General features: G+C 37.4%; 1 protein-coding gene and 1 long non-coding RNA gene across 4 annotated transcripts; one reads left to right on the top strand and one right to left on the bottom strand.

Moving 5' to 3' along the window:
• The first annotated feature begins 131 nt into the window (after positions 1 to 131).
• On the top strand, positions 132 to 12,493 carry LOC110046765 (putative FERM domain-containing protein FRMD8P1). Its single transcript, XM_089291300.1, has 14 exons — positions 132 to 485; positions 3,040 to 3,226; positions 3,816 to 3,983; positions 4,233 to 4,334; positions 4,467 to 4,525; positions 4,808 to 4,846; positions 5,487 to 5,614; positions 6,220 to 6,408; positions 6,662 to 6,794; positions 7,999 to 8,160; positions 9,109 to 9,164; positions 9,459 to 9,481; positions 10,265 to 10,315; positions 10,966 to 12,493. The coding sequence occupies exons 2-14, from the start codon at positions 3,046 to 3,048 to the stop codon at positions 11,052 to 11,054; spliced, it is 1,380 nt and encodes a 459-aa protein (XP_089147426.1). The 5' UTR covers positions 132 to 485; positions 3,040 to 3,045; the 3' UTR covers positions 11,055 to 12,493.
• A 6,125-nt stretch (positions 12,494 to 18,618) lies between these two features.
• LOC110046780 (uncharacterized) lies at positions 18,619 to 24,031 on the bottom strand. 3 transcript variants are annotated; one of them, XR_016207797.1, is made up of 4 exons: positions 23,318 to 24,031; positions 21,242 to 21,824; positions 20,724 to 20,770; positions 18,619 to 19,951 (listed from the first exon to the last, which is right to left on the bottom strand). It is a non-coding gene; the product is annotated as an uncharacterized LOC110046780 (long non-coding RNA). The 3 variants fall into 3 exon arrangements; XR_016207796.1 differs by having other exon boundaries at positions 23,335 to 24,030; XR_016207795.1 differs by lacking the exon at positions 21,242 to 21,824 and having other exon boundaries at positions 23,335 to 24,008.
• Positions 24,032 to 24,502: the final 471 nt, after the last annotated feature.

Raw genomic sequence — 24,502 nt, forward strand, 5'->3', positions numbered from 1 at the left:
AACGTATTTTACAAACACAGGGGTGTGTACCTGCGCCGGTTCCGTGAGCTTCCGTGATGTAACGTGCGAAAAATACCATAGCACCGTCATAATATTGCTCACGTGCGAACATTTTTCTCACGGGTACAGAGGGGAGAAGTCCCACTAAACAAACGGCATTATGGGTATGGAAACGGCTTTGACAATTTCAGCACCTTCGCAAAATTGAAGCAGACGATAGCATTCTTGTTTTGGCCTAAAACATAAGGCTGAAGTTGTTTTCCGTACTTTCTGACGAGTAATGGTCAGTTGATATAGCTGTGGGGGTGTGACATTTTCGTCAAAATAGTGCTTGGCCCCAAAAAGGTCACGAGTGCTGTATCCGCCTGACTTCAAGATCCGCAGCCAAACGGAACATCTCATTTTAGCGGCTGATTCTTCGCGGACATTTGGAAGAATTCCCTCTATTTCTTGGTCAAATTGTGGTTTAAGTTTTTCTCTTCAAGGTGAGTTCTGTACTTAGCGTGTTACGATCGTGTTCAGATGATAAAGCTGGAGAGATCTGCATGTTAATTTTGTGTATAAACATATTAACGATTCAAGCTTCCTGTATACCTGTGTATACTGTATTTGCTGGTGTCTGAAAGTCAGGAACATGAAAGATTTGTCGGCGAAAATAGGTGCTTACTTTATTCTTTAACTTTGGGTTTAAATGAGTGACGAAAAACTGCTCGAAATTCATGTTGCCTTCACCATAAAATGCCATTGAGCGAGGCCATTAGTCGTCTCGAATTGTCGACAGACTTTCGTTAGTGAGTACGAAGTTCAAGTCAGTTTTCAGTTCTAAGCTTAATTTGAAGTATCTCGCGTATTTTGGGCTCATATTTAGGGGGCAAAGACTCATGGAGAGCATGCTAAGCCTTAAAAATTTAACTTGAATTTACATCGAACTGAAGTCCAATATCTAAAATACTTGTAAGCCTGCTTTATGTACATGTAGCAAAGCTCCCTTTTGAGAAATATTGAATTCACCACTATGTGGATTACACAACATGTCAAGATATTAGCATGTCTGCACCTTTACGCACGCATCGTTGACAGCTATACCAAAAATAGGCATTTACCGCGTTTTCTGTCGGTATAAAATAGTAGAAGAGTAGATCCAATTTTGACAATTTGTGGAAACACCAGGTATAAGGATCATGGTAGGTAGATGTGGGCGTTTTTGGAATAAGCTCTGATCAACCCGTGTAGTGGGTTGACGGTTATTGGCCTAGCTTATTATGACAAGCAATTGATGTACGAACCTTTTTTTTCCGAGTACCTAATGTTTCTTCAACTTAATATCTTAAGAACCAGGTTTTACTCTTGTTATCAAGATGGTTCATGGAACTTTACTGAAAGTTTGAATCAATGGTATGATGTAATGTGCCTTACAATGTGGTTTGGTATTCAGCTTAGTCAATTATTGAGAATTTAATTGAAGCAGCTGAAACATTAGCCAGAAGAAAAATACCCTTGTTAACACATATAAGCATTGATTACAAATATTCTGTAATCCTTGTCCAAGATAAGTGCGACAGGATGTTGCACTGGTAATTAATGGCTCTTAAAATACTAAATTGAAATTGCCAGTCAGTCTGGCTATGTAATTTAGGTTTTTTCAATGGATGTGCTTAGGTACCACCATGTATCAGCATTTTTCTGTCTATGCTGATTATGCTATCCCAAAAAGGGAACAATATTCTGTTATTAGACTAAAATTATCAGGAGAAAATTTTGACTGACAAGTTCAACTGCTTGTGGTGTCTAAAAACACACTTACAGATGAATCCTGCATAAATTCAGAAATGGGAACTTCAGTGTGTACAATCCTAGAACGTTGAAATATGAAGGTCTGACAAGAATTTTATGCTTGAAAATCTTTCCGACTCTTAGAAGGCCATGCAAACCACCAATGTGGGAAAAGCTCAAGTTGTTGTCTGTGGAAAATTTTCAAGAGTGACTTGAAATTTGATGAGTGTATGGGAAAATCAAAGAGCAAAGAAAGGAACTTAGGGAAAGCACAAATTTTGGGTAATTTGCTAGTGAAACTGGGAAACAGCTGCTATGGAAAAGAGCCCTTTAATATAGAAACCATTTACAATTTGTCTGTGAATATACAGGAATTATTACACACATACAAATATAAATTAAGTCTTAAACTATCATTATTATCAAGTGACAGTGAGTTATTTTGTGACTTTGTGATTGGCCTTTGTGTGACCCACATGTACATGTATGAATCTGTAAATCATGATTGAAGCATAAATAATTCTATTTAACATTTATAGAGTACTTTTTCGAGAAATGTGAACACAAATTTTCATTTTCAACACTTTTTTTTGACTTGGTGATAAGATTCCCCATCCCCACCTTCCTCTTAACTCTCCTAAAAAATGTTTAGGTGCATTAAGTTAGAAGATACTGCTCTTGTGCGAGGTGCAGTAATTCTTATACTCTGCTTTCAATATCAGCTTAAGGAAAGGTTGTTAAGAAAGAATTCTCAAGCCTAAGGGGTAGACCCAGATCTTTCAAGAATAGAATAAACTTAATCAAGGGTGAACTGATTAACAGATGCATTTGCAAGATAACAATAATTTGATCCCTTTAGCAACTTATAAAGTTGTGTGATTACATCATGATTTTCATACTTTGAAATGAACAATTGATCAAGGTTCCGTTTCCCAGGTTACTGAAGTTACCTTTTTTTTTTGGCTGCAAGCACTTTTGATTACGTTGATTATAGTGATTTCTTTAATGGAGTCAATCCCACAAGGTTTCCTGTCAGTAACGTGCACTTGACAACATATATTTGTGTTCTAGAATGTACTTCACTTGTTCAAAAGCAATCTATGATTTACATGACAATACAAATGTCAGAATTCTAGAATTCTTGAGCTAAAATCAGATTTTCATGAGTTTGTAATATAACTAGAAATTTGAGGCTCAACATTCCATTTGTTACAGTACCTTGATGATAGAAAATTGGCTCATTTAATTGTGTTCTTCTCTTTTTAGACCACAATGGCTGCTCAGGCAGTAGAACTTTCCCATCTGGGCAAGGCAAACATAGCGCATCCTGATTTCAAAAGGCTGCATTCTGAGGAAGGTGCTGCTGTGAAAAGGCCTAAGACAAATACTGCTATCAAGAAATCCATTTCATGGGGAAACAGATCTGATTATGTTGGAACGCTTCCCCACCAACGTGAGTAAAAATTGCTTCATTATACTGCACTTTGACAAATGTAAACAGTATCTAGTGATGTGTGAGCCAAAGAGAATAACAGGAAACAATGTACGTTAATTTTGTACATGTCAAACAATCATAAAAAGGCATTATCTCTCGAACAATTGCAAGAATCAAAACCAACAAATCTGTTATAAAGCATTAGTACTAACAGAGGCTTCTAATCATTTAGTTGTTCTGAACATCCACTAATGGAAAATATTTGGCCATGTTTGTTCCGTTGAAGGTCTCTTCAACAATTTTAACTCATAGTCTTACATGTACAAATGAACTTCCACTATCAAACACCTCCTGAAGGCAGACACTTAAGTGTAGTAATGGTTCCAGCCACATACAAGTCAGTGTTCCAGATAAGTGAGGGGTCTCAGTTCAAAACCCCAACAAGGTCAGCTACATGACCCGACAAAGTAATAGAAAATTTATAATGAATTGGTGGGAATAGTGGGAATTGACTTGTTGGAATTCATTATTGACACCCTGCACTGAAAAAATTATCTGGAACGCCGATACAAGCACTGCATTTTAAACCTGTTGACTTTTCTTTCAGCATTGACTGTGGCTGTATTCTTAGTGGAAAAGTCTGGCCGTCTGTTGAATCTTGAGGAAGGAAAGAATACTGTCGCAGGAACTATCAATACAATCATGTCAGAAAATCTGTCTCTTCCTCCTGTAGCCTCGCAGGTTTTCTGTGTGTGGCTTATTTCACCTCTCTTACGTAAGTACATGTAGATACAAAACTATGTTATACATCTGATAAAAAATAATATGATTTGAAAGAGTTAACTATCAAGTCTGACAGTATAATATTATGCCAAGTCCTCAAGGACATTACTTAAACTTGAAAGAATGACAAGGTGCCTTTAATTTCATGTATCTATTAACCTAATCTAATTCTAATGTAGTTTGACTTGCAGACTTTTTGTCAGGTATCTTATATTGCTTTGACTGTGTTGTTCTATTGCAGAGCTTCAGTTGAAGGCTCATCACAGGCCGTTTAGATTACGTAAGGTGTGGACAGAGTTACTCAAGAAGTTTACCAATACACCTGAAGAGGTGGCTGAAAAAGGTGTGTAACTGTTGCACTTTTTTCTTGTAGGGATACATTCTGATTTTATTTCTCTCTAACCTAACTGGTTGGAATTTTATTACCCTACAATGATCACTAATTTTTACCATTGACAATTTCTTCTTTCTTCAGATGAGCCAATTCTGTCTTACCAGAGGAATTCATTTTTTCCCCTTGCAGAGGAAAAGAGAGTAAGTAACAATTACTACCAATTCATAATTTTTATTCTGTTGAATTAAATAAAGAAATATAATTTGTTTTAAGATTATGTGGTAATTTCTAAAATACATGTTGTGCTGTTTTTGTTACTTTATTTCAGTCCTATCTTTTGGACTGCAGTAGCACTGAAACGAAATGATCAAAAATTATAATTTGTTAATTGTTATTATTAGATTACATACCTGTAATTGTTATCTGAATACATGAGTATGAAGCAACATAAGTGAGTACTTAATTGCTCTCTTTTCATGCAGATAAGGGATGACAGAATTATCAGAAGATTGTTTGAAGAGGTAACTAGTGTGTTTGTCATGGGTTTAATTTAGTTTTTAATTTTGCATTGAACCCTGCACGATTTGCTAGTGAAATACATGGCTTTATCATAATAGTAGTTCTATGTTACATGAAAAACCAATAAAAAGACAGATGAGTATGACATGACTAAGGAGGAGTTGTGGCGTTGTAGTTAGTGCACTGGATTCTACATTGAGAAGTCAGGGTTGTAGCTCTGGTTGGGGTAATATTATTGTGTTATGCTCTTGGGTAAGACACTTAACTCTCACAGTGCGTCTCTCCACAACAGTATACAAATTTCAAAAGGTGACTAGGAAGCTCAGATTTAGAGGTCATAAAAAATTCAACAACTCATTTTTATTCAAAATTCCTGGGATAGCTTGATAGCCAGTTTTATAAGATTTAATTTGATATGAGGGTTTAGTTATCTGTAGTTTAAACCAGACGTGCTGCATGTACATATCTTGAATGCAAGACACCACTAATAAAAAGCTTGAAAAAGGATGATCAGTTTTAGGTAGGCATCACAACACACATGCACAGTATTCAACTGATGTGTGTTTGTTGTCAAATACATGATCCCCTCGATTTCTTTTTCTTTTACTTTGAACACTCTCTTGTTTCATTCTTTTTTTCCAGGCTAAATACAATGTTTTGAGTGGAAACTATCCTATAAGCACAAAAGATGCTCTGACACTGGGAGGTATTCTTGCTTTCATTGAAAATGGCATTTTTGATCCTGAAGTACACACGTCTGGTGCTTTCAAGTAAGTTTTTATCTTTATTGTTGTCAGCTTCTGACATACAATTATTATGTTACATCATGGCTCTAAATACAGTGTTCAAATCATGTGCATTACTTTTGTTGTGTTTTTAAAGGTTAGGGTTAGAGGCTGGGAAGGACTGAGTCCAAACTTTCCAACTCTTTCTTTTCTTGTCACATTTATGCGTGGGTACCACCCACCCTAGTGTGGCCCTTCTTTTTGTGCTTTATCAGTTGCAAAATATTCTGTTATCTTTCACTATTTTTCTTACATTTTTGTGTAGTTACCAACATCTTGAGAACACTGCTTTTTGCCCTTTCCATCCTCATGAACTTTTATCCCATTTACTCCCACTCAATCCTTCTTTGAAAGCTCTCAAAGTGCAAAGTTAATGTATGTGTAGCACAAAGCATGAGAATTAAAGATGAATGGTATCTGACGAGTAATCTGCAAACGGTTAATACACATAACATGGAATAGTTTACATGGCCTCAGTAGACAATCATTATTTTAGTGTCATCGTTTAATTTCCTCTGTATTGAATCAACAACAGCAATGACAATGTTAAAAATTTTGCTCCATAATGAGACACAATCTGTTTTTTGTAGGAGCAAGTTGACGGATTACCTACCAGCTTGGGTGTGCAAATCCACATGGTCGTTTCGTGGTCGGTCACCTCGTTCATCTCTGGAACTCAAGCTCCTGCAGCAGTATAAAGATGTTTCCAACAAAGTGAGAGATGTCAAAGCTTGCCATAAAATGTTCTTGGAATATTGCTGGGGATTTTCCTTCTATGGGTAGGTTTTTTAATATTAATATTAAATAAATTTACGCATATAATACATGTGCTAGTTGTTATTGGCACTGATCATGTTTTAAATAAAATAAAATAAAAGACTTTATTTAACCTGAAAGGCCAATCAGTGATCACTGGATCACTGGTATTAACTGGCGATCAGCATTTACATATAAGATACAGCTATTCATAAAACTGTACTTTAAATACTATGTTAAATTTTATGTTAACTGATTCTCTTCTGGTTTAAACAGGAGTGTTTTCTTCCGAGGTCAAATTGAATGTCCCTCGTCTTCTGTGTTTTCAAACATTTTGGGGAATTCCGACCTGCCTGTGAGAGTTGCCATTAACAGAGAGCGGGTCCATGTGATTGATGACAACAAAAATGTATGTATATGCCGCACAATTAACAGAAGACAACAGAAGACAATAACATTAGAGCTTTTTTGAATGATTCCATTATCACCTGATCCCTTCTGAATACAGTATGAGCCTCCCAAGATCACCCAAACCCTTTCAAAGATTTCTAAACATCATCCAAAGATTGCTGAAGATCTCCTCAAGATGATTTTCCAAAATTTTCAGAGGTTTTGCAGATATTTTCAGAAATTTTCGAAGATAGTTGGTAGGCCCAGGGCACTGCAGCCTGGCTTAGTAGACAATGGTTAGTCAAAGACCTTTTATTAATAGTCTATTTTCAAGTCAATTATGAACAAGTAATCATTTTTTTATTCTCATGCAATTTGGAATAAATGACTACAAGTGTAAATCTTAACCCAAAGACAACAAATTGCACTCATGCTACAGGTGTAAGGAATTTTATTAGCCTTTAAAACTCTTACTTGTGCTAATTTTTTCTTAATTGCACTTGAAATCATGTGATTACCATGATGATGCCATGAAATGGGTGATGTTTTGTAACTAGAACTTTTAGTTTGACTGTTTGGCATTAGAGTTTCCCAGAATCATAACTTTTTCAATGTCAAAAATACAAAGTTAACATAAAGATGGTATTTAGCTTAATATAATAATTAAATCATTGTGTGCACTATGATTGGTCAATCAGCTATGGTTTATTGTGCCAGCAAACTCATGGAAATTTCACGTGTCTTTTGAATTATTATATAAAAGTGATAGACCACAAGTTTCTGTGGTTTATAGGCTGATAAACCACGTGGGATGTTGGAAGAACAGTCGAAGAAGATGTAAATCACTTGCCTGCAGCTTGTGATTTACGAATTCGTCTTGTGTTCTTCCAACATCCTGTGTGGGTTTATCAGCCTATAAACCATAAAAACTTGTGGTCTATTGCTTAAATAATGGTCAGTGGTAGTAAGATTTCAATTCATCGTTTTATTGTGACAACGCTGTTTCGTATGGACAAAGAATGACCACACTCATCAAGCAATATTAACGAATCTTACTACCATTGACCATTATAATTACTGCTCTTCTCAGGGTTGAGCACTCTCAAAGATTTATTCTATTCAAGTTCAAGATGATATTTAGCTATATATATATATCTTTATTTTTTTCTAAGAGGTAAACATTGATGCTAAAATTGCTTGTTTTCTTTTTTTTTTTTGTAAAGGATATTCTTTTGAGCCTGGCATTTGAGGAGTTGTCATGGGATTATACCCCAGCTCCAGCTCTTGAACCTGGCTGCATGGACACATTCTGGTTGGAGTTTGATCCTCCAGAAGGTAGCAGTGATCCAACAGAAGCGCAAAGGCTGCAGATTTTCTCCAAACAGGTAGGACAAACAATTACTGACCAGTTAACTAGCAAGATTCTTTGTAATCATGTCAATTCAGCATGTTTAAAAGTCGAGCTCTAGGATTGTATACTAGAAAACAATTCAGTTCTATTCTCAGTGATCACAAGAAGTTACCAAAATCTTCATCTATTGTATAATAATTACTATTAGATGCATTTAAGGTGGCTCAAAACAGTTTCCAGCAATTAGATTTTGATGGGTCGTTATGAACCACTCTTTATCACTTGATGCTAAAAATCATGGTTTCAAAAAACTGCCCAATCATTGGTGAATGCATTGTTATCATTTTCGGGACACAACAGGTAACCATAGCAACAGTATTACTTGCTAAATCACCCTTAGTTACAGCTTTAGGGACTTATAATTCAAAAACAGCACAGTGAATTCTTTTATTTATCAAATTTTAATAAGCATGATGAGATGCAACTTTTGGCAAAGGTTAAAAAATTCTGTAGGAAACTGTTTTGAGCCACCTTGATGTTTCAACACAATGTGGTTCCAGAAAATGTCCATACCCACCCCAAGGAGGGTTTTTGGAAATTACAAGAGTGAGGGAAGGTGGCTTAAAAGCCAAACTTTTTAAAGGAATATATGTATGATGAAAATTGGAATTTCCAGAACTAGGGGATTGGGAGAGGGGGTTCAAACCAAATATCCTCCCCATGGGAGTGGTAAGGTTATTTCCTGAAACATTACATTGTAGATAAACTGCAAAATATATCACATGATCTTTAATGGGGAAGGTTACTCCCTACTATTCTACATGTATAAGCTCAAAAAAGCTTGTGGCAAAAAAACTTGTCAATTGATTGAATATTTGTAATAAGCACACTCACTGTAGTTTTTATCAACTGCCTTGGGTGCTGTTCTTTTCATGGCAATATTGTGATCTTATTGTAATATTGTTTTTGATTATATTTTCAGGCAGAAATGATGGATGCTATGGTACAATCCTGTGTTCTTTGTGATGAGCCTGGAGGGTAAGTGATAATGAAGGTAGTTATTTTACCAGTCACAAACAGTATTACAATACATGAGACCTGATGATAATCATTAAGCGTAACTGATGTTTCATGTTAATGCTAAAGCTGTTGAGTGTATTTGCAACTGAGATTAACTTTCACCCACTGTAACAAGCATACCCAGTGATAAGCATGCATAATCCCTGTAACTAGGACAGACTTGAAACTTTAACAGTTAGTTTTAGTAAATAGTGTTCAGTAAGACCTTTATCAAAGGTTGACACTGTCATTCTCTTTACTACTTATCAACAGGAATTGCCGTGATGATGGACGAGGTGAGTCCAAATATTATTTGCTTGTCAAATCTGATTATATTTCAATTGCTTTTTAAATAAAGAAGATAAAAATAATTACATACAGTAGTGGAACCTGGTTAAAAGAGACATGCACAAGTGTCCTTAAACATAGCAGCATTGTGTTTTGTAAACATGTACCCATATAAGGATGGAGGCATACGATTTTTAAAGAGTAAAAAGGAACAGAACATTGTTTAACCCGTTAACTGTAACTTAACTTCAGACGTAAGAGACTTGGGGCCAAATATCTCATATTAAAATTGATGTCCTTCGATCTGTTTTACTAGTGGCAAGATAGTCAATGCTCTATCTGGTCCTCGACTTTAAAAATCACATTAACCTGTAGAGAATTAGTGTTTTGATTTGTGTCTTTAGTGTGCATCACTTAGGCTCTCAAAAAGTGTCTGTTTTCTGTTTTAACTTAGTAAGCAGGCTAAAATAAGATAAAGTATTGTTTTGGCAGAAATTACTCTATGAACGTATTCGTGGGATTTTGACTTGAGACAAAGTTGTGTTATTGCAATGCGGATGAGCAGTACATCATGAAGACATGGATTACGCATTAGTGTAAATCATTTAATACCCTTAGTGCTTTTTGTATTGTATGGCTGTATGGCTCTGGACCAAATTGGAAGTTTAAGTTGCCTGGCAGATCTGAAATAGTATAGCTAAGCCTAGCTGTTTAAATGAGGTTTGACATCAGCCCCACCAAAGTAAATGTGATATTTCATTAACCCTCTCATGGCTTGTTTTGTTGAACAGGTGGCAAAATTAGTTGTAGAATGGAACGACTCAGTCTCTCCACTCTTGAAGGTTTGTGCTTTGCATTATTCTTTTGATTTTCTTTAACATGTCTTTGGTATATTATGTATCATGCTCAAAACCATTAAATATTCATTTTCTGCCCTGTGATTAGCTCATAGGTTCACTGGCCTTACAGTTAACACAGTGGTTTCCATATCAGTGGATTCATCACGATAAATTAGCTTTGGGCAAGACGCTTCACTCTCTCAGTACCTCCCCCCCCCCCTCCTCTTACTCTAGGAGTGCAACTAGCTCCTGGCTCAGGATTGGGAAATCTCAGCCCCTGGTTGTACCCGGGGTACCAGCACATTAAATGCTGGGGGGTAACCCTGTGATAGACTGGCATCGTGAGTTAATCTGCAAGGGATTTAGGCCAGAATGCCATCTTTACCTTGATTGAAATTGTTAACTCTGCTAATTACTGGCTTTGCCATTTTTTGGCAATGTTAAGTCTGGCTTGCATCACTAAAACATGGTTTCATGTACACAATCGCAGACAAAAAAAAAACAGTTTCCTGCTCTGAATATTGTCCACTTCTCGGCCCAGCTTCTCACCTAAAGTGTTGCAAGGCAACCCAAATCAAAGAAAACTATTGTTAATACACTTTACTGAACTAAAGCTTTTCGTATTTTTTAAAATCCTTTTTAATTTGTCTTAGGAACCTTAGACAGGAAGAAGAGGTCCAACAAATCATTCACCAACCCCTTTAGGAAGGGTCCAAGACATGTGGAATATACTGATCATTAAATAAGCTGCAAGTGTTAGTCATAAACCAGACATAATAGTTATAGAGTGTTTTCACCGATGTGGCCATCACATTTTTTGCTTACGTAAGAAAAAAGTTCAACTCCTGCAAGATTGGTTTGAGACACCATCATGGCCGCCTTTGCATTGTTTTGGGACACCAATACATGTATGTCTGCCGTGACGTCATGTGAAAACACTCTAGACAGGCCGAGTTTGAGACTGTAGAAATTGGATTGTAGATAGATATACATGAAACAAGGCTAATTTGTAAATATTTCATTAATGACACACTTGTTGTAAGTTTTGGCTTTGGTGGTGTCTGTGTTTCTCATAGTTGTTTTTGTGTTGCATAGGAGAGATATTGACACAAATGCTTGTCATGGATTGTGTAGCTCCAGAAAATATCCATTTTTTTCAAGACCCCCCCACCCCTCGGGAAATTCCAATTGAGCTTCATACATTTCTTTGAATTTTTGGGTTTTACAGGACCCCCCACCCCCCAGGAAATGCCAATCCCTTCTGTGGGGGAGTAAGGATATTTTCTGGAATTGCACATTGTGACTTTCTTACTGTTATAGAGAAGGTGATGTGACAGTGTACATCGTAAGATGTTTATCTCTAAGTTGATGACATCCTCTGTTTTCATCATTCGTCTGTAAGACGTGTTAATTTTTTACAACACATCTGACTGTATATTACTTTTAAGGCTTAGAGCGAATTTCAGTCGGCCATTATGAATTGACTGTGTGTCAAAAAATAATTTAAGCATTTCACGTTTTCAGCTGCTTCTGTCTGTCATGTGTAGACTGTAGACTGCTGTATGTTTACATTATTGAGCAGCCATACATTTTTACGTAGAAAATCATTGGTATAGTTAGGCCAGGATCAAATGCTAAGCTTCACATGAGCTGAACTTAATACAAATGAGCAGCATAAGCTGTTGAGTTAAGACTGCGATGTAGGCGTAAACGGTGAGGGTTAGGGGAGGAAGGGTGAGGGGAGGTAAAGAAGGAGAAGGAACATGTTCCTCCTCTCCCACACGCCTCCCTACTCTCCCTTCCCCCAGGTCCTCTCCCCCGTTTAACGCCTGCTACACAGGCTGCTGTAGGGTTTACTTATTTTGCATTAGGTTTGATCCTGAGTCGTCGCCATAAATAGACTGAGTTATTTATTACAAATTTTATTTTAATAAAGAAACAATTCGTAGTAGACAGTAGGCGTTAAAATGAAGAAAAAAGAAAAGCCTGTTAAGTGCGTGATACTAAAAAGCTACGGGTAATGAGAGGTGTAAATATCTCAATAGTGATGTAGTGTAAATTAAAGCCTCTCTAAGGCAAGTAGACTACGTAGAACACGAAGCGTAAGAAAGCTTAAAACCGCGTTGTCAAAGTTAAACTGCATTTTTGCTCGTGAAAATAAAGGCATTTTGGTGAAGATAAGGTAACGTCTGCATACGAGCCAAGTGACCCATCAGGCCCGAGCTTATCTACGGTTTCAGTAGCATGAAGCAACTACGAGTACTTCTACTCCCCACTGGATGGGAGGGAGGGTTACCATCCACTGACACCAGCATTAAATTCGCTAGTACCCCATTTATACACCCGCATGAGTGGAGAGAGGCACTGTGAAAGTATTGTCTTCCTCAAGAACAATACAATGTCGTCGGCCAGGGCGCGGACTTGGACCGCTCGATCCGAAGACCAGGGCATGACTAACCATGAGGCCATAGCGCAGCTTAACCGCTAAGTAAAACCACATGAAAAGCACGGTACAACACAATGCAACCTTTGAAAGAGCAGTCACGCGAGTCACATGAAACCCGCCTTTTTTCAAGATCCATTTGAGCCCAAAAGCACAGTCTCGCGTGGACGCGATTACCCGCCAAGAGCTCCCAGAACCTTGAGCCTCCCCTTCCCCTCCCTCAGAGCAATATCCAAGCAACTCGTACGGTACAATTCAACTTCTAGTCCCCTTGAGAAGGAAATAACTACATATTCTGCACGGTTATATACAAATGAGAGGCCTCCGCCCTTTTGTTTCCCGCACTGTAAATAATCACATTTTATAAATATTTTACGATGTATGTAGGCTTAATTATTTTATTTTAGTTATTTTTAATATTGTTACGATTGTACTATTTCTTTCTTTTTCTAAAATTTTAATTTTTGAGGGCCATTAGGTTATCAGTTTTAATACTGACAAATGTTACCCTCGTAAAATAAAGTCTTACCTACCTACCTACCTACCTACCTACTTTGCTATTCCCTCCCCTTGGTTGCCTTCTTTGTTCTCCCTTCATCCACTGTGGGCTTTCCATACGTTTATTATTCCCATTCAGAATCCGTTCACTGTGCTTTTCCGTATTTTTCTCCCAGATCACGCCTTTCCCACTGGGTTTACTCGAGGTTCCCTCCTGGGTTCCTCGTGCCGGCTTGCTGTGAGTCTCCCCAAACATTTAAATTTGCTGGTCTGTAACACCATGCCTCCCGGTACTTTCCCTTTTGTGTTTGCCGGTACGCAAACCCGCTTACTCTCACATTTTGTCGTGTCCAGGTGTGTTCCTCTATGGGCAACTCTGAGAGCTCTCCTATTGGTTTAGCTGTGGTTTTCCTGCCGATTTTAGCCGTGCATAAGCCGTCCGTTCCCCCGTTCCTATGCATATGTTGTCGTGCGTTCTATCCGTTCACCTTGCGCTTCTCTCCGTTACGGTGCACGTTACCCTATGCGTTCCCCATAGATTATAGATTAGTTCCCTAGAACATTTCTCATGAATTCACTGTGGTTTCCTCTAGGTGCAAATATGAGCCCAGTAAAAGGCCTAGTTTATAATGAATCCTCCGTATCCAGGTGGTTTTTGTCATTTCATGCAGTTAAAGCACTCGAGCGAAGTTTAGGAGAGCATCAGTTCGCGGAGCTGGTCTCAAACTCATAATTTTTTGGTTTAATACTGATCTTTTGTTTTTTAATTTTCCTTTTTACTTCAACTTGTTTAGTAATAAAAAACACTTATAGAAATAAGCGACCAAACCTGGGTTACCGAAAGTTCCCATCCAGCATTCCCGTCTTGCCAACCCCCGTTTTTTTTTGAGCTGGTAATCAATATATAAAGACCAAAAAGAGTGCATCAGCTTGTGCAAACGAGAGCAAAATAACCACGAATCTTTGTAAGGAGAAAAGGAAACAATGGACCTAATAAAAAATTTTATAAAGATGTAAGGCTGATCAAAAACCTGATTTTCCTAATGTTTTTACTCTGGCTCAGAACAAACCGTCACCAGCTACATGTATGAAAGCTTTCATCGCACGTTCTCCGTGCGTTCCGCTATTCACAACCCCCTACGTTTCCCTCGGCTTCCGGTGAGTTCCCTGCATGCAAAGGTAGGGTGATGGGGAAAGCAGAAATTTTTCTTTTTCATCAAAATTGTGTGCAAGTTTCACAGCAAGCGCGACTCTCTATGTCTGGGACTGGCACTGGTTAGACAAGCACTGATAATGTCACGCGGTCACATGTCGTATTTGCCGTCAAACACGAAACACTAGATTTAAAACAAGGATTTTTCGTTGAGACTTTGCCTTGTTAATGACTTCGACAACCTTGGTTTTTGGCCTTTATTTTTTCCTGAATACAAGTTGTACGTGGCCTTACGGCGGTTTAAGTGTAGCATAAGGATGAATGGATAGTGGAAAAGAAAACCTGTAATGATTAGTCAGTTTTTGTATCTTGGAATGTTAAAATGAACGCTACCAAATTCAAAATGAGCCGGATAGACAGGCATTCAAGACTGTAAAAAAAGCTTAATTATATATTTATAACCAGTCCATACTGGTTCACGTGGGCTCCCCATAAACAAAGGAAGATGCAGAGTTTTACCGAAGAAAGCGTGCAAAGGGTGTTGTCATTAATAACTCGTGGCGTGTCTTTTAGCTGATTGGTCCAATGTTATTTTCCATATTCATGACTATTGCTGATCTGAAGTCTTTGTTTATCATTTTGAGGTATCTGCCGTCGGAGTAAGATGTGTTCTGTTCCCTTCTACACGAAAGGCGAATTCTTTGAAGAAGAAATGGCGTCAATGTTTGGGGACGAGAAGTCGGATGGCTCCTGGTTGACACCCATTTCTGCCAATGGTCAGTATCAATTTCTTTGCATTCTACCTTCTCAGGTAATATTTCAACCAAAAATACCGGCTTCAAGTCATTCTACCACGTGCGCTTGCCGGACTCGGTTTACATTTCGTGTTGAACTTGAGAACAACAGTATGGCTTTTGTAAGAGAGTAAAATGTACGATAGAAGCTTGTTCTGGAACGACACGAGATGCTAGGTTCTTAGGGGATTTTTTTCTACGAGAGTTTGGCTATCTTTATAAAAATTACATTTCTTTGTCAAACTTTGTCTTGTGCTTGTCAATGCGCGCACGTGTACTAACACTTCACTGTGAATTCTCTACTCCTCGTTTGTATCCACACTTGGGCTTGTTCCTTACGCAACTTGTATCTACTCTATTTTCAGGGAGTAAACGACTGAAGACAGGAAAGTCATGAAAACATAAGGAGACCAAAAGGATTCAAGCAGGGAGGATGGAGCCAATGTTAAGAAGAGCATTTGAGAATTCGGTTAAATTGAAATCTCACCGATAAAAAATGGCAGTGTTTAACCTAGAAGAGATATCTTCGAGTTCAAAATCGTTTTGTTTTTTTCTCGGCCAAAATATTTGCATCGGAAGTGACATTGGGGCACAAAAAATTTAATTTCGGTAGTGATTGTAAATTAACTGTGCCATTTTTGACGGAAAGGTTTAAACTGCTTTCTAGCTATCATTTAGTGCACGTTTTCAAATTATGGGGAGTTTTATTTCTTTGCTCGAGCGATCATCAACTAAATTAATTTGTAATTTATGCTTTACGACGTGTATTTGTCAAAGTCTAGTATTGTTTTTGTTACTAGTATTTTGTTTTGAAAATTCCAAATTGTTGTACAATCGCTCAACTCTCCTAAGTTTGAAAACCTGTTACTAGGCTATGACCTTTGTAGAGTATTTAAAGGTGGCGCTGCATGGTGAAATCAAACCGTGATGGTAACTACCGTTTACGTGATCATGTCAGTCATCTTGGCAAATTCTGTTTTGATCAGTTTTAATTCGACAGACAGTTGAAGCCTGAACATTTTAATTTGTCTTGTTCTCCAATATTGCATTAAGCACTATATTTTACCAAAGCCCAGTTTCAATTTATGTGAATTGCCTGTTGGAGGGCAATTAGAATGCCCTTGCTCAAAAACAACATTCAATAACTTGTCGTGCAAAATTGTTTCAGTGTAGCTATCAAACTTTATGTTGTCGGAGAATTATTTCTACTCTTCAAATCTTAGTATTTTCAGTTACGAAATAATGAAGTGTCTTTATCGATTTTTTTTTATCGATTCTTCGATTTGCAGTCGAATAGCCGTAAACGTTTAAAATTTTTTCCTTATGTTCCTTGAAAATTCACGGAAATGAATTCATGTGAAGCAAACTGTACGTTACTTGAAAGAGCACTTTCCTTGCTCAAAACAATTTCTATCGTTCCCTCGTCATTTGAAATTTTAAAAATTTCAATTTTTCCAGGAATCGGTTCGTTTGCAACTCTGAATTTGTTCAATTCGCAGCTTTATTCAAGTTAATTTTAGAACATTTGAAACATTTGTTGATATGATCACAACATATTTAGTGCTTTTTTCTTTATTTAGCTCGTGTTTCTTCCGTTTTTTTTTTTTCGTTTTATGCGCTGTAGTAAAAAGCGCGAACATTTTTTGACGTTTAATGTGTACATGCAGAGCCACCTTGAAAATATGTAGTGTTAGAAGAGGATATTGGGTTCCTGGATTGATCTTCGTTTCCTGAAAATACTACATTAATCGGCAGATATTCTCTTATACATTTATGTACGGATAACGTTCGGTTGCCATTTTGTTTCTTCGGAATAGAAATAAGTGCAAAACGGTCAATCAGAAACCAAATATATCCTCTTGTTTAACTTTCAGCGAGGCTGTCTTGAATTTTGTCTGGCATCAAGCAACTTTTTTTCATTATCACTTTTCAAAAACGTAGGTCTCATTGTTTGATTTTTCAGATTGTTTCGGCTTTCATTTAAACTATCAAATTTAATGTGTTTTAGAAATGTAGCTTCAATTGTCTGAATATTTTAAAATGTTAAAGCTACTATTTGGACTGACAAATATTTTTAGCCAAAATATTCACAAACTTTGTTGCTTTTCAAAAATTTGTAGCTCCAATTGTTTGATTGTCCTAATAGCTTTCGCCCGCAACTGACAGACATTTTTACTTGAAGTATTCACCATTACATCTTTGATTTTCAATTCTTAGCTCCAGTTGTCTGATTATTTGAAAATTTTACCGCTATAGTTTGTATTCACTAATTATATTTATTATCACGAACGCAACTCCAATTGTCTGCAGATTCTTCTAAAATTTTATCGCGATTGTTTGCTACGGATAAAAATTTACCAAACATTTTCTATTAGCTCTATTGCAATCGTCTGTTCTAAAAGGTTATAATTTTCGTTTGCAAATGAAAAAGGAGCCATAGGATGCATAGTGATACATTCTAAAGCTTGACAACCAGACATTAACCTTTAACACCACGCTGGAGGTAATTTCTAGAAGATAACGAAGCAAGCCATGAACATTTTTTAAAAATTGGCCTATAAGTTGTCGGGTTTTGCTTTTTCATCTCGGCTAAAGTGACGGAAGCTCTATAATCGTTCAAACGCTAAGACTAGATTGAAGTTTTCGCGTTTTCTTTATTTTTTCGTAGGAATAATCGGGTTCATGGCTTACCTTTGCTATCTTCTTGAAATAATTGCATGATGATATCACGTTAGATAGTTAAGCTGTGAATGACGGGCAGCTAGAAATCTATATTCAGAAATGAGACGAGCCATTTAAAATATCTACAACTACAACGTTTCTACACAACATTAAGAAGGTGGCGACATGTTAGAATCGTAGTAGTTAAGAGAGTTTATGTACCTGGAGTGCAAGTTACCCGGCTATATAAACGTTCTTAAATACTCCGATTTAGAAATGTTTTCACCTTCCTAATGTTGTTTGGAAACGTTGCAGTTGTAGAAATTTTAACTTACTCTTCTCATCTCTGTTAACAGGTTTCCAGCTGCTCGTCGTTTTACGGCTGACTATTTAACAAGATATCATCATGGAATATACTATCTTGAACACAAACAGATGTTTACTGGATTCAAAATCTTAGTTTTCGTTAGGCTGTGTTCAAGATGGTATATGTTGAGTTTTTTTGGCGGGAAAATTTATAGGGGGTACCCTGTTAAAATTTTTGTCAAAGAGTTGTCAGGGGAAACGCTGTGCAAATTTTTTCCAATTTTCCCGCCAAAAGTCTTAGTATATATAGGGCAAAATTTTGATCACACCTTTTTAATTAATTTAATTGAATTTCAATAAAATCATTTAACAATACTTGTGAGTTATTGATTTGCCATTATTTAATTTAAGTTATTTTGATGTCAATAAAAGAAACAAAAGAAAACAAAACAAATTTGAACGTCGTCTTTATTACTTTTATTGAGTGGATGAAATAATACTTTATTGAATAACAGTTAAGAACAACAGAAAGTAATTAAAAATGTTATCACAAGAAAAAAATTTTAAAAAAAACGGCGCATGCGTATTTTGGGCGCCCGTATTTTTTCTAAGTTTTTTGGCGGGAAAACAAAAAGTTTCAACAAGGGTCGACACGGAAAATAATAATTAAAAAAATTGGCGCATGCGTATTTTAGGCGCCCGTATTTTTTCTAAGTTTTTTGGCGGGAAAATTAAAAATGTTGACAAGGGGTTACCTATGAGTAAATTTAGGCAGTCAACACAATTTTTGCAAAACATTTAATAACCAAGAGAAATTGTTTTTGTACAAAACTAACTGGACGTAATACGCTTGAAATAGCGACATTTTTTATAAATTCTGGTTTCAAGGAAACAATTTAAAATCGCTGTTGAATGAGAGATTTTGGACAAACAAGGCAATCCATTCAGAAATTGATCGATGAGAGAAAATTAGCGAAAAGTTGTGAGTCTAAACACGAAGATTAACTACAAAGATTTGCTTTTCAAGGAAAATAAAAGACTTTCGAAGCTCACAAAACGAGAACTCGGTGAATGATACGATAGAAACGTACGTGACTATTGAACAACAGTGGTGCTGCGTTACACTAACGACCGTTGAGAATAAGTTAATAAAGTTTTTCACGGGAATTATTCAACGCCAGAAAATGCTGCCGTATTTTAACTGCTAACTCAGAAAATAAATAATATAAAGTTTCTTTTGCTACCCTGCTGCCTTGCCGTTCGTCTAAACAAGCCAACAGAATATCAAAAGGCACTTCACAATCTTTATTTACTAAATTCACAGTTAAATCTCCTGTTGCAATGCTGTGTATTCAAATTCCCGAACAATGGTTTATTAACATATTCTCAACGGCCGCAAATGTAACGCCACATTACTGATGCTCAAGAGTCACGTACGTCAGTCACACAATCCACCAAGCTCTCGCATCATGAACAGAAACAAAAGAAAAATTAAAATTTGTAAAGCAAAGCTGATGACACATCTCCTGCAAAACCTAACTGTAAATCATTTTTTTGGGCCAGTTCACTTTTTTAATGATAACCTTTGTGTCCTATTTGATTGCAAGGAGAACATCGCCGATCCTAACGTTTAGTCCACACAAAAAAATATATCCTATTTTACACCTCCTACTTTTGTCCCTTGCATACTATGTCTTGTCCTAAGTGTCCTGTCTTCTTAATATCACCTCCAGTGTCTTGTCTTTGCCTTTATCTCCCCTCAATCGTCTGGTCACTGAGAAATCCTGAAAGAAAAAAAAACAAAAAAGTCTTTGTATCGTTTTTCGCACTGTCTTTGCATCTACGTTAAGCTTTCTTCATCCTTTCTCATATACATTCCCTTATTGATGATTATCTTTATACTCATCACCTGTTTGCTTGACAATGTACTGATTGTGCAATTAGAAAAGCTTGCAGTCAAACTTGTCAGCATTAAACAGAAAGCACTTCTTTTTTTCTTGAACACTTGGTGTATTTTCAGTTTAAATCAATTTGAAATTAGTGCCATTCTGAAGTTTTCCAAAAAATATAATGGTAGCGATTGGTGACAAGTTGTAAATCAATCAATAAATGAACTCATCCATAAAATTCAGTGAGCATTTTTTTCAGAATTGTGAGCTTTGTGGGCAAGCGTCACTTCGCTCGTCCCACCACCCTCTGCTTAATAAATTTTTTTTGCTCTTGCTCCAGAACGCTTGCCATGCAGGCTCTGTTCAGTTTATGAAGGCCAATATCTTATAACCTGAGAAACTAGGACTTTGCTGTAAGGAGAAGAAGCACCACTTTAAGTTGACAAATCCTTGCAAAATAAAACAAAAACAAACTTAAAAGTCTTTTTGTCCAATCAAAAAGGGCACAGATGTTCCCAAATAATCTTGACACCAACGACCGTCATTCAACGTCGTAACAATCCTGTCAAAAACGCAATCTGCTGGATTTCTCAAGATTGAATTCCATCCTATAATGGTACACTGCACCTGTCCCTCAAAGTGACTATACAGAAAAACTCTGACTAACCTGCCATGTCTGATGTATTTCACGTCTTTATGTGTTTCTTGTTTACCCTGATGAGAGATACAAACATATTGTCGAGTTACTTATGATCTCTTGCTGTTGGCATACTTTAACATTGTAAAAAACATAGATGAAAAAATTACTTGATTCTGATTGGCTGAGAGCAGTGCAATTCAAGTGTAACACCAGTGCACAAAGTGTGACACCAATGCAAAAAGTGTAACTCCAGTGCAAATTACACATTGTAATTCTGGATTATAATTGGCTGAAAGACAATAGGAAATTTTCTAAGCCAGTGATATCACGTAAAATGATAGTGAAACCTCTCGAATGAGAAAAAATGGCTTCAAGAAACATCTCCCAGCACTTCCTCCATGCAAATTTTTTTATGGTTATATTTTTAAGAAGTAATCATACGGTTTTTCTTGTTCAATTTGGAATTAACTTGCAGGAGTGAGTTTTTCTCTATATACATGTATAGTGATTACCTATACAAATATAACTGGTGGAATTAAACCTACATGCATTAAGATTTCTTCCTTCTCTATCAAATGGTGCACGTTTGTGTTCCTTTCCTTGTATTCCTAATCTGTAGGTTCAGGGTCTGGCATGGTGTAATTGAACCCCAACAGGTCAAATGTCTTCCCTGCCTCAGCATAATCCTCTTCATTTAGGGAATCCAACAATGTCACCCTTTCCTCCTCTTCCCTCATCATTTTCTCCCACCGTTCTTGTTCTACTGTTGACATTCTAAGTTTTCATTTTTCTACAGTCTTTCATTTTTTTTAAGGGTTGGACATTCTCTCACAGTTTCCCAGGTGGAATGTCTCATAAAATAATGAAGCCATTCCTTTCTTCCAGCTTTTGCCCAGGGTCAGTTATTCATCTCCATGTCTCTGTTATCATTTAACTTGAAATGGAAGGCATGGGGATGACTGTAGCCTTGGAATTTTGATGAAAAGTCAGGAAGCCAGGCCTTAACATCGTAAGTATTTTCAACTGTACATGTGATGGGGGTTGGACTGTATGCACTTTGGATAATACGAAGTCTGGGAGAGTCACAGCATTTTGCTTCGCCAGGGCTACGGAAATTCGGCTGAAGAGCTGAAAGAATACAGTTATAGAAATCAGGCTATAGAATTTAGTAGGTCACAAATATATTAATCTATGTACATTATAAGCCAGCTACCACTTTTAAGGCTGAGGCAACTAATTGATCTGTGAGACAAATAATCTATCTGTGAGGTACTGACAAATCACACTATTTTGTGATAACAAAATTCAATAATGGGGTTGTTTAATCACTTGATTACCAAGTTTGTTGTCATATTTAAATCACTCTAACATCTCAGGGAAGCCATCTGCCACGTGTCTCTATATAGATTTAACCAAGCCTAAAAGCAGAGCTCCTGGGCTGGGTTGTTCAAAGCCCGATTAAGCTAACCCAGGATAAGCAAGCATTTTGATTAGAGTTTTGTAACTTTGCAGTGAAGTTTTCTGTATATTTGTTTGGCTTTCTGTTTTGAGTTTGAATAATCTTAAATTACACAAAACAAAAGCAATGAAAAACATTGTATACAAGAAAAGTCTATGCTTTGGTTAACTTTTGGTCCTAAGTTGGTGGTAACCACCTTCTGAATAACCCAGTCCTGCTTACAACTAGTTAACCTGACATGAGCCTGCGATCCAATAAAAAAACCAGCACTTGGACAGAGACAACTTAAAAAAACATGTGATCTTGGTGTGCTCTAAACTTGAGCCTCCGATATGGTCGTGTGATACTGGTCAGTGGGTACCTTGTTTTGGCAGGTGTCAATTGACCATAATATAGATGTCCCATATCGAAGAAGGATGCTTTAAACCAAAGCTGCATGTCTCTGTCAGCCTATTAGCAGGAGTATGGCAGCCATTTTGCGAGACTCCATTGTTGCCGTCGCCATTGTTGTCGTGCATATGCACCTATGATCAATAGCGCTAGCCATGATAGCCATAAGAAACTGGGCCTCTGCTCTGGTCTGAGTATGGGACTCTGCTTGGTGGCCCTTTGGGCTGCCAGAACTTTCTCTATAAACTCGAAACACTGCGGCCTAACATCCCGGGGGAACTTATATAAAAAGGATGGGAATGTTTGTCATTCCTTTTAGGGGGAAAAGCAGTTTTGATGCCCCATAAGGTGTTTAGCCTCAAAAGGCCCACAGCAGGAGCTTTTGCAGTACTTTCTAGGGTATTGCGCCGAAAAAAAAAATGACAGGGGATATTTGACTATAAATTTTACGAGTAGAAAGTTTGAATCGTCTTTATCGCTAATAAAATTATGTAAGTGTTAATTAATGTGTTGTTTTACAATTGGTACCTCTTGGGCCAATTGGTACCTCAACGGCCAGAAAACAGGAGCTTGGTAACTCATAGGGGTTCTACATGGGAGTCCCCTTCCCCTTACCCCCACCCCCGCCCCCCGCTCTTAACATTCGATTTACCGAGTTGTAATTCACGAGATATCGAAATATTTTTGGCTAAATAAATGTATTAAAGTATGTAAAATCTTTTCGACCGTTTAAATACTCAGAAGTAGCAATAAAACATAAAGTTTTCATTACCTAATTTATGTACATACCAAGCATGGTCAAAGACACACGTTGCATCTTGTCAGAGTTGGCTTGCTGTTTCTGGCGCTTGGATAGGTGAGCTAATTTTCCTCCATAAGATTCCACCATCAAAATTTTGTGTCTGGAACATGTTTGGGAACATTTCTTGTAATGTAGACACGGCATTAGCCAAAGTTTGAAAGAAGAAGCGGAGCTTCCACGCACCTCATGCAAAGAGCGAAAAATATTTGATGCTAAATCAAGTTCAGTCCCAAGGCCCCATGTCGTTTTTCGTAGCCGGCGGGACCTTGGTGCGAGGAAAATGTTGGCTCTGAAGACTTTAGTAATCGCTAGTTTCATTCCTTGAAATATCCAGTGGGGAATCTAGTGGAGGGACCCAGGGGTCCGGGGGCCCTGAGGCCCCCTAATTTTGGGTGAAAAAAGAAGAAATCACAGAAGGAAGAAAGCCAGCAGGGCAAGCAAAACAAAACCGGGCACCCCTTAGCTCAAGGTCTGGATCCGCCACTGATATCGACTTGTTGATCTTTGACTAACAGTTACTTTAGAGCTTGTACAGACCTTTACGACTTGCAACAAAGGGAACGTGTATATGTTTCCTTGTACGTTTCGTTATCGAGAAATGGCACCGAAAATTCCTGTTCAGTTTTGCAGTTATCAATGAAACTGTTTTAGTTAGAGACCAACCAGTGGATATTTTTGGAAACCAGCGTTGAACGCCCGGGGGGCGGTGGGGGCACTGCCATATATGGGCTATATAGGTATGTGCCGCTGTGAAAGGTATGGTTTTCAAGCAGTTTACTCTAGGATAGGGTATATAAATCAGACGTTTGGACCTAGAAAAGGGTATCATTTTTCACAAAACTGACAAGTTGGTTGAAGATTTTATCTAGACTAAGGAAACCAGGAATTTCCTCTCAAAGATATAAAAAAATCAAATCGGCAAGTTTAAATTTACGCAAATCAGCCTCAACAGTGTCGATAGATGGGGGCGACTTGGGGAGTTTAGTATAGGGTAGCAAAATTTAGCTGATCTAGCTCTGGTATAGGCTAAGGGTTCCAGGGTCCCAGCGGCACATCCCCACCCAGAAATTCCCAAAGCACCCCACCCCCCTGGGTTGAACGCAGCTGTTCATTTCAGAATAAAAGGGTATAGTTCGTATAGTTTGAGCCTGGAAG

This window comes from Orbicella faveolata, unplaced genomic scaffold, assembly GCF_042242905.1.
Source record: "Orbicella faveolata isolate gen_17 unplaced genomic scaffold, um_ofav_v1 contig_24, whole genome shotgun sequence".
In the NCBI taxonomy this organism is placed as follows: domain Eukaryota; kingdom Metazoa; phylum Cnidaria; class Anthozoa; order Scleractinia; family Merulinidae; genus Orbicella; species Orbicella faveolata.

Excerpts from the sequence above, each read along its gene's own strand:
- LOC110046765 (XM_089291300.1), top strand. The coding sequence starts at position 3,046 with ATGGCTGCTCAGGCAGTAGAACTTTCCCATCTGGGCAAGGCAAACATA. Across the intron at positions 3,984-4,232 it reads GCTTATTTCACCTCTCTTAC|AGCTTCAGTTGAAGGCTCAT; the intron begins GTAAGTACATGT and ends GTTCTATTGCAG. Across the intron at positions 6,409-6,661 it reads TGGGGATTTTCCTTCTATGG|GAGTGTTTTCTTCCGAGGTC; the intron begins GTAGGTTTTTTA and ends TGGTTTAAACAG.